Below are 10395 nucleotides of genomic sequence, written 5' to 3'. Positions count from 1 at the left end.
GGACATTCCATGGTTTACTACATTATTTGTAGTGTACATTGTCCTATATAGCAGTGGACAGCACGGTTTAGACATTGTCGTGCAACAACCCCTCGCCACCCATGGGGGTTACGTTCCTGAAAACCGCTGTGGTTGACAAAACCGCGGTTGTCAATACTACGGCCTTATGGGAAATGGGGGGTTAGGGAAAACGCAGCCACGGTCAAAGCCTAAGTTTCCTGTTCCTGCACTAACCACAAATAAAATACACAATGATATAAAAAAAACACATTAAATGTTCAAATAACAACATTTAAAGCAGTGAAGTCATGTTATTTACTTTTAATACAAGTTCAAGTCTATGGTGATGACGTTGACGGTGATGACGATGACGTTGATGACGAGGCAAGGGGCGACGAGGTGGTCGTCAGAAGAGGGGCTTTGCCCAGCCGCTCCCTCCACCTGGCGGTGGGAAGAGAGCGGTGGTGGGGGGGGGCAGCTGCGAGATGAGACATCCACGGAGGGACCAGATTGCCGGGCGATTTGAAATCGGAGGTCGTGCTGGTCGCCATGCTAAGCCACGGATCCAGAAAAACTTCGCACCGCGGTTAGCAAATCGGTTTGCGGCAGGAAAACCGTAAATACCATGGACGCAAAAACCGCGGTTGGTGAGGGATTACTGTTATTTATACTAAATTGGCATTTAACGATTCACCACCCCAGGAATTTAATGAATTGTCACGATTTAGCACAAAAACAAGAGCAGCTGCCATTCACAATGAAGTAGCGATGTCACCAAGTGCTTGTGCCAGGCAAGGTGCATTTTAATGCAATGTGGGTGTTGCAGGTCACGGTACACAGACCTATTTTTCATGGGTTATGAGACCCGGGCAACTGAATATAAACTCTCCGATGTATTTTATTAACATATTTACAATATCGTTCAGGACAACACAATGTAAAACACCGGCGCAAACAGGTCCTGTACTCCAGTATTCGCGAGGACAGATGAAACGCTTCCAAGGGGGGAACAGCGGCAGTGTAGTGGTCAGCGCGCTGCACTACGAACCCGGCGACCCGACTAGCACCAGTGACGATTACCCATGTCCACAGCACGGAACACACCGCCTAGATGATGAGCAGCTCCAAGATTACCGTTTGTTTTCTGAGTTCCATCTCCCTCTCATGATGTCCACCTCCGCTTAGCACGGTTGGCTACGTACGGTGCGAAATAAGTTCTACATACACACACACTTGATGGGCAGCATAAGTTTGTCTCCTGGAAACACCAACTTAAGTGCGTCATAAAAAATTACATTACGACATAGTATGAAATGAGACGTGAAGAAAACCCAATCTGCATACATACGGTCTACCAGGCTGAGAATGGCTGCTTCTATTCAGACTTTATTCAAACATCACATTGCAGGTCCAAATATGTTCATCTTTCTGCTTCCTTCATCACGCCGCTAAAGTTTGGAATTCCCTCCCAACCTTATCATTTGCAAAGTTCGTATGACCTTCCCCAATTCCAGAAACACAGACTCCATTAGACCTTCCCAGTAGCGGTGTTTGTCGCTGGCCAGTTGGCTAAATGTAATAAAGAAACCTACACTGCACACAGAAGGTGTGCCGACCGCTCGCGGGGAAGGAGGGAAGCTGCTGGCGTCTTGGTCCCGTCCCCCTTTCAGAGGTCCACGCTGCCCTTGGCCTTGAACTTCTTGGCGGAGCGCTCGCTGGAGCGCATGCATAACATGGAGCCGTAGATGTGGGACACGAAGCCTCCAAACGCCACGGTGAAGATGCTCTTCCGCTTGGGGATCACTGCAGGCGACGGACGCCAATAAGAAACCCAACTCCAACCACCGACGTCAGCCCGACATTAGGAAGCTCCTGGAGCTGTGCGCTTTTAAATCTAAATTGAAAACTCATTTCTTTACAACTGCTTCTTGTGTTTAGTTTGTTTTCCTTCCCCCGCACCTCCAATTATCATGGTTGGCCAAGTACGGTGCGAAAGAAGTTCAACAACAACAAATGTACATACAACCCAGACACACGAAACCCTCCATCGTGCAAAGCATTGCTGACCCTGGCACCAACCCAGCTGTCTATCATAGCCCTCAAGCATCACAACTCTAACATAAACCATAACCCCAATGCAGTTGTCAACCATGATATAAATCCTAGTCCTAATGTAAACCATAATATGGTATTGTTATATTTGATTTGTATTATTGTTTACCCAGGAAAGCTTCCCCGAGTCTCATAACTCTTTTCAGGAGCACCTTGCAAAGGTTTGCAGGAGAGGGCAATGATCACTATGCGTATTCCAATTCAGTAATTTGCTTGGAATTATCATATCTGGCACATTTGGACTCTGACGCAGGCACACAACGGCCTGCTCTTTACGAATGCATCTTTGTCATCCACTGTGAAGCAGACGGCGCGTATTATTAGGGTTGTTACACACAACCGCGGTATTAACCAAGGCGGCCGCTGGAATCGAACCATCAACCTCTGTAACAAGCGGCAGCACACTGCCGCTGGGCTACATCACCACCCCGATAACGAATTTACCGTAAACTTGATGGCAATCGTGAACCTCATTTAAACTATGAGCCTGAAGTCAATTATAAGCCTCATGTAAACCCTAACAATAGCAAACCCACCCCAAATAGACTCCAACCCCGATGAATAATGAAGTACAGCCCTTGATCATTCTCCTGCTGGGTGAACGCCTCCCCATGGCGTAGGTACGTACACGTTGAACTTCTTTCACACCGCATGTAGCAAACCATGCTCATCGGACGTGCGAAACTACTCACGGAGGTTGTTTGACCGTACTTCGGCAATGTGATGCCCCAGACTGATTCGTACATCGAATACCACTGGCGGCCGTGGGTAACATCAGTGGTGATCGATGTAAATCCCAAAGCAATTGAAACACTGGTGGCATCAAAACATTTATGCATAAACATGATGATGTGTGCATTATGGGGACTTGGTCACAGTGTGTTTTTTGTGTCCCTTAAAATGCCGGCCGAAATAATTCACCTCGTACAACGATACATGATCAAACAAAACACAAGCTCTGCTGAACGTCGGGGGAAAACATGTGCTTAAGGGTATTTGGCTGCTGTAAATTTCCACACGATGATGAGCCACTTCGTTGAGCGATCGTTTGTGATAACCAGGTCGCTTATGAAAATGAGCTACATAGCTTAGCGGGCCTTACCTGGTAAAATTAAAAGTTTAGATTTGAGTTTCAAGAGGAAGCTGGATGGCGTGGGGACGAGCGTGGGTTGCCTCATATTGCAGTCACCCTCACCACCACTCACCCTTCAGTTTGTCGTCCTTCGTGATGATCTTGAACACATTCTTGAGCTCCTGGATCATGATCCCTGTCGTTCCCACGTACGTGGGACACTTTGACTTCTCCACTGCGGCGTTCAAAAAAAGTAATTAACCGACTGGCAAGCCAGGCCACGAAAGGAGCCAACTACAGCATGTTATGGGAATCGGTCGTACACACACACGCGCACACGTAAACTTGAAAATGTACATGCAAATGACTGCACGCATTAGGCACACACACACTTGGGGCTGCATTCTTAACCCTTTCCTGTTCCAAGTCCCGTTCACCGCTGAATCTCAGAACTCGCAAGTGGTTCGCACTAATTTTATATGGAGAGCCATAGTGCCGTTGTTTTTAAAGACACCGTTCTCACCGCAGAGAACTGTAGCGACACGAGCGCACTATGATAGCTGGTGCCATTCTGTGCCACACGCCCTCCCCCACATCGCCTTGTGGGAGCCTCAGTTACTTTATTTCTAGTTTTTCTTCCGGTTTCCGTTCCGACGGCGTACATGTACGTGCACGTGTACTCCGTCAAAATGGAAGGAAAACTGATGGCGTGCACGTACGCACATCGTCGGAACGGGAGAGGATTAATCGCGACTCAGCTTTGGCTCCGCCTCGAACGCACAAGATCAGCTCAGGCTTGAGATGCTCGCTCTGCTTTCAAAGACACACGAGTGAGCGACTCGGCCATGGCTCAGCTCAGTCTCGGCTCACGGAATTCCCCGAGTGTGGCTGGGACCGTGCAGGCCGGCTTGGGTTGGGCGTGGCTCTGAGCCAACTCACTCGAGCCGGAACCAACCCAGAGCCAGAGCCGTGATAAAAAATACGGGCCCTTACACTGCACGTGCTCGCACCTCCGATGAGCACGGTTGGCTATGTACGGTGCGAAAGAAGTTCAACATACATACATTCCCAGGACACGGTATTTTCTAGATGGTAATTTTGTATAAAAATTACTCAAATGTTTGGAGATCATCTTACTCTCAGGATGACATTCTAATCTGGAGAACACGGTAACGCTAGGTACGGTGCGAAAGAAGTTCAACATACGTACATACACTTGATTCAAATGCACACGCCTTCCAGCTGCGCAGGAGCATTATTATAATAAAACTTCCCCTTCTCTTCTGCCTATGACTATCTTGTAGAATATATACTATATATACAATACTGTCTAAATGATGTGTATGTAAAATACTGTCTTTGTACAGCGTCTTGAGATGCAGTTGTGCATCCACGCTATATAAATCCAAATTGTATTGTATATCGCGTTGGCGTTCACAAACTGGCATTCTTTAACGCCGCTTGTTCTGGCAGCCTGCTCAGGCGAAACTCCGTGTTTGCACCTCACCGGTGATGATGGCTCCGTGTAGGTCGGCCTTCAGCATCTTCATCTGGATCTGCTCCGAGCGCCTGGAACGATGGGAGAGAGAGATTCATGTCAGAGTCGCGTCATCCGTCTGTGGCCGATTAACTCATCCCATCTGATACCACCGTAAGAAACATCCACGTGGTTTGATTACTCGCGAACGTTGAAGTTAAGCGCGTAGCAGCATCCACCCTCTTCCTAGGGGGCCCCAAGCCCCGAACAGACCCCCTTCTTCCTATCCCCAAGTCTCAACAGTAACGGTCGAACCGATGGCACCGCGAGAACTATGGCCGACCCCTTTGTGTACACATGTCTGTATGTTGAACTTCTTTCGCACCGTACATAGCCAGGAGTGCTAATAGGAGGTGCGGGGGTAGGGCAACAAACTAATGATGAGGTTCTCTATTGTGTCTTGGCCGAGGTAATTAATATTTTTAAAACGCGTGCTATGTTTTAGCCAAATTATGTTCCGATTATGTTATTAGCATCACGTTATGATACTAAGATGTTTCCATGCGGAACTCTTTTTAGAGAATGGTAGATGTTAAGGAATGGCCTCTGGAGAGTTATTAATACTGCGGTTGTGTTTAATAACCATAATAATAAACGCCACCTGCTTCACAGTGGTTATTGAAAATGCAGTCGCATCGTTCACAAGTGAATGCGAAATATGGCAGATTTGAAAATTCCCAGATTACTGAATTGAAATGCACATAGCAATCATCACCCTTTCCTGCAAATCTTGGCAGGATCCTCGAGAAAGGGAGATGTTAATGAATGGCCTCTGGAATGTGAGGTCAAAACTACTTCTGAGTTTCCTTCAAATATCTCTTATTCACACTTCGTATTGTGTCTTATCTCAAGCTCTGCCAGTGGTGTTCATCACATGGCAATAAAACTTTAAGTGCTTATCGCTGGAACTTGACAAATTAGATTAAAATAACATTTTAAATGTTGGGTTTTTTCTGTGTAGTCATTGATGATGGCACTGAGACCATTATTTCACTACACTTGAGAACCCAGAATAAACACAGGTGACAAACCTGGATTTCTAAAACAGGACCTCAGCGGCGTCGACTCTAAAACAAATCCATTTCTTATTTGCCAGCCAAGGCCCACTGAGCTATATGGCTCTTTTTCAGAAGCGACCTGCCAACACATGATAGCTCACGTGATAAGTGAGTTATCATGTTGAAATTTCTAGCAGCCAAATTTTCTAAAGGCATGTTTCTAAATGTGGAGGGAAAAACCAGAGGAGCAGGAGAAAAATCCACGCGACCACGGGGAGAACATGCAAACTCCAAATATACAGCAGGCGTCAGGGTTGGGATCGAACCCACGACCTCCTGCATACCAAGCGAGGTAGTTAACATCTTGCCACCGCCCCACTCACTGCGCTAACACAGGCATTATGATGAACCCACTTAGACACCCGGCCACTTGGTGTATATACAAACACATTTAACTTAATTAAAAAATTCAGTAATCTCATAACTCTCATGAACCGCACTCATGACTCTCATGACCCGCACTCATGAAGCAGTGCATATGTGCTGGTCAAGTACTGTAACACGCTATTAGTCACCTGAGCAACTTGGGAGTGTGAAAACTGGGTCATGTGATGAATGAAAGGCAGAGACGTACGTTGTGGACTTGAGTCCCCCAAAGAGGTCGTCAATGTACTGCAGCCAGAGTTGGTGGAGGGGCAGGAACAGGGCGTACCTGTCGAGAGACATACGACACACGAGTGACAAAGAGGTTAGGGGCTCTCATTCTCCGTGCGAAACACAATGATGCTTCTCCCATGGCCGCCGTTCCTTCACTGGGACACAAGTGCTGCAGCCAGTTAGACAGCATTTGGTCAGCTGACATAGTGGCAGGGCATTCGACGAACAATCGGAAGGTATTAAGTTCAAACACTCGTCAAGAATCGTCTAAGCCAATCATTTGTCTGGGGTCGATAACAAAACATTTGCACCACTTTGTTGGAATGGAACAGTGGGTGCGCTATGGATGAAATGGCACCTCGACATTGGAACGTGGAATATCCACCGCTGGCTCAGAGACACGCCAACTGAAATTAACCGATTGATTGATTATATAGTTATTGATAATTGTGAACATAGTGGAGAAATTGGTTTTATATTGCAGATGGGTTAAAAAAAACTGTAGTGCACGAGTGACTGAAAGCACTGGATAGAAAAAAGATTTCACAGGCAGAGGATAAGAGATGACGGCAGATAATAAATGAAAATACTGAGCAGAAACAGTGATGAAGAATAAGAGCAGACGAGGAATGAAAACATAAAATGAACGGCTAATAGAAATGATCACAGACAAAGGATAAGAGCGGTTGACGTATTATTAAACAATAAATAAGCAATTTGATAGAAACATTCACGGGAAAAGTAGGCAAGCAGTCGCCAAATAAAATAATCGGTGCAGCCGGCAGACGCCACCTCTGGTTCTCCGGCCGGATGTCGAAGAGGCCCAGACGACGGCGCTCGCGGGACGACAGCGGGCGGCCCGACGCTGGCGACACGCTACAAGAGGCCGCTGACGACGATGCCGCTGCCGCCACCTTCTTCTTCTTGCGCTTGGCGCGAGCTCCCTTCCCGTCCTTGTTCAGCACAACGGCGTGCCGCTTCAGCTTCTCCTCCAGCAGGTCGGGCTTGGCGCGCGGCATGACGCGCCGCAGCATGGCGCTCACAAACTGCCTGCTCCTGTCCCTGCCGAGTGGCTGCGTGGCGCCGAGGGGAGAGCAGCAGAGAGCGCAGTCAGGATGGTTGGGGGCGGGTGGGGGTTGGTGCAGCGGAGGGTGTGAAGGAATAGAAGCGGTGACAATGTTAGCGGAGTCATTCTAGAAGGGGGCTTAGAGCTATTCCCAGCGATTATTTGCAGGAGCACTCGCACGGTGGTCGGGTGGGTGACGATTCGTCACGGAGTAAGGACGTGTCTCCCGAATTGAGGGCCTAGCAGGCACTTGGTGGTGCGTGGGTGCTGTGCTCTGGATGGAGACGATATTGAGAACTGCCATGATCCTGGAGTTATGTCGAGGTGTTTTGATTGGTAAGGACGGTTTTTAAAACTCGCCTGGATGCTGGCCGCCTCCACCTCGGCCGGAGAGAGACATCCATAAATTCCTGCAAGAGGAAACATCACAAACAGGGTCACGTCAAGCGGCATGTACTAATCCATCTCTTCACGTCGATTTTTGATATGTGCATAAAAACACCCTCGTAAGGACAGCTTATTTGTTTCAGTTGATTCATGGAAAGGACCAACTGCAACATTACATTTATAGACAATTTTACGAGCTCAATTATGCACTACAACACAATCGCTAAAAATTAACTCTTGTGATGGCCTCGATGCTTCACCATCAACATCCGCTCAACAGAATCATCCATTCTACAGCTCCCCAAAACAATGTTGTCACAGGGCACGAATAAAATGTTCAAATGCTTCTTTATATTTGTTATTGAGTAACAGCTAACCCAGTGGGCAGTGATTAATCTTTTTTGTTTACGTAACATTTCATATTGCTCTTCTTTATCCTTAATGGGCACCAACAATCCGTGCAGCAACTTCCAGCAGTGGATACAATTTAGTTGCTTACATTTCATATTTTTTGTACACGGTCAACATAAACGTCGTTCTGTAAACAGTCTGGAATTTACTTCTTGTATATTTTACTCACCGACTCTACTGAATCAATGGGCATCAGCACGAAAGAGGTAAATATTGTTTTAACTCGCCTTTTGCCTGTCCAAGGACGGGTGTATTGCAGTAAATTTGAAACTTGCAAGCGAAAATCACGTGACGTGATATTCATTGCATCCATTCGTGTGCAATCTGTCACGCCACGGTGACACAGAGCTATTTCATGTCAAGGTTATAATCCCTTGTTCATCACGACGTCCTTTTTACTTCGATGTCTCAGTAGCGTTACGGAGATCACGTGACGTGAGGGTTCTGCCTTTGTAGTGAGGGTTGTGAGTTGACGCCGAGGAGGGGGGAGGAGGCGCCTCGCCCCCCATGTGGAATGAAGTCACCCGCTAATTATTATGAATGGGGGGGGTGTACATGTGGAGTGACGTCACCTGCTCATGATTATTAATGAGGGGGGCTGGTCGCCGTGGAGTGACGTCACGCACGGGACACACAGACATTCTTGGCTCATTATCGTCGTAAATTAGTTGTAATATTGAGCTGTGCCCATTAGGCTATTAATGTAATGCAACAGATATCTAGATTTTGCTAATGTCTCGTAAGTTTATCCCATTCTCGTTCACGGTCAATTCTACATAAATAATTCCCGCATGAAACGAAATCCTGCTTAAAAGAATAATTGTATTTTAAGATACACGTGGCAAATACTCTAATTGTGTCCAGTGGCTCTATGTGGGGGGAGTCTTGGATGTGTGGCCATTGAGTCGGTCTTTGGCCAATATTTGTGGAAGTTTATTTGGAATAATTATCACGGAGTAACACAAATTCTGCCTCCACCCCCCCCCCCCCCCCGAAGATCCGAGCCAACTTCAAGACGATGGCAGGGCACTGTTTTATTCAAACCCTCTTTGACTGCTCCACTAGTAAGGCTATGATTCAGATAACGCCTATTACATCAAGTTAAATCGCACCTCCGATTAGCACGGTTGGCTTCGTACGGCGCGAAAGAAGTTCAACATACATACAAGTCACCCCTCTTCATGGCTTGCTCATAGTAAGCCGCGGTGGCTAGGAGATGTTGACGACCTCGCCTGCGATACAGGAGGTCGTGGGTTCGATCCCGACCCTGACGCCTGCTGCTGCATGTTTGGGGTGGCGCGTCTCTCGCTCTCAAAGTCCTCCGGCTATTTGACTCCATATTCAGAATCACGCGCTTAGAGCATTTGGCTGCTTTAAACTTCCACTTCGTTGAGCGATCATTTGTGGCCAAGTCGCTTAAGAAAAAAAATCTATACATCTCAGTGGGCCTCGTCTGGTCAAATTCAATTATAGTATTAAAGTACCGCTTACAGTCCTCGCGTGCATAATTGTATTGTTAAAAATGTTATCTTCTCAATGTATTTATGCCGTTGACTGCGACCAAATCACTCGAAAGTTATCCGACCTTATCAGACCACAGAAGCTAAGCGGTTGTTGAGCGTGGGGAGGGCTCGATGAATGCCGATACACAGCGCACCACCACCGGGTTGGGTTGCTGTGCCGCTAATTCCACCGTTGTACTGTATTCTATGTCGCCGCGTGTATGGCTGCCCCCCCAGCCGAACACGTGCACTGAACCGGCGGCTCTCAAACTAGTTTAGTAAAAGACAACCCCCCCCCCCCCAAACAAAATGTATCTCTTCTTTGTAAAGTCGCCGATCCCGGGTCTGGAGTCTGCGCGTCTCCCGCTCGCTCCGTGGTCGCTGGGAATGTCTCCGGATCCTCCGGCATCGCCCGAGCCGCGCCGAGGCCTGTGGCACCACAGCGAGAAATGTGCCGCCGTGAAACCGCCCGACGCTGAGGCGGGGCGAGCGCGTCTCACCGTGCCCATCGCGCTTGCTCGCCATCTCTGCAGCTGCAGCAGCAACAACAACGACGACGAAGACGACGACGCGAGATCCGAGTCCAAACACGCAGCTCGCTCCCTCGCCCGCCTCGCCAAACAACCTGGTGGGGGGGGGGGTCGACGTGACGT

The 10395-nt window shown here is 47.9% G+C and overlaps 1 protein-coding gene across 3 annotated transcripts; it reads right to left on the bottom strand.

Annotated features, from left to right (window-relative positions):
* Window positions 1-306: 306 nt before the first annotated feature.
* On the bottom strand, window positions 307-10383 carry POP4 (POP4 ribonuclease P/MRP subunit). Of its 3 annotated transcripts, XR_013639951.1 has the most exons (8): window positions 10243-10383; window positions 7803-7852; window positions 7169-7449; window positions 6354-6431; window positions 4692-4753; window positions 3318-3419; window positions 1593-1803; window positions 307-441 (listed from the first exon to the last, which is right to left on the bottom strand). XR_013639951.1 is itself a non-coding variant. In XM_078875924.1 (7 exons), the coding sequence occupies exons 1-7, from the start codon at window positions 10265-10267 to the stop codon at window positions 407-409; spliced, it is 633 nt and encodes a 210-aa protein (XP_078732050.1). In that variant the 5' UTR covers window positions 10268-10383; the 3' UTR covers window positions 320-406. The 3 variants fall into 3 exon arrangements, 2 of the variants coding, with proteins under 2 accessions (XP_078732050.1, XP_078732049.1); XM_078875924.1 differs by lacking the exon at window positions 1593-1803 and having other exon boundaries at window positions 320-441; XM_078875923.1 differs by lacking the exon at window positions 307-441 and having other exon boundaries at window positions 857-1803.
* Window positions 10384-10395: the final 12 nt, after the last annotated feature.

This window comes from Lampetra fluviatilis, chromosome 42, assembly GCF_964198595.1.
Source record: "Lampetra fluviatilis chromosome 42, kcLamFluv1.1, whole genome shotgun sequence".
NCBI lineage: Eukaryota > Metazoa > Chordata > Hyperoartia > Petromyzontiformes > Petromyzontidae > Lampetra > Lampetra fluviatilis.
The sequence above is the reverse complement of the archived record's forward strand: the minus strand, read 5'-3'. Positions and strand labels throughout refer to the sequence as shown.

Excerpts from the sequence above, each read along its gene's own strand:
- POP4 (XM_078875923.1), bottom strand. The coding sequence starts at position 10,267 with ATGGCGAGCAAGCGCGATGGGCACG. Across the intron at positions 7,853-10,242 it reads GAGCAAGCGCGATGGGCACG|GAATTTATGGATGTCTCTCT; the intron begins GTGAGACGCGCT and ends TTCCTCTTGCAG. Across the intron at positions 6,432-7,168 it reads ATCCGGCCGGAGAACCAGAG|GTACGCCCTGTTCCTGCCCC; the intron begins GTGGCGTCTGCC and ends GTCTCTCGACAG.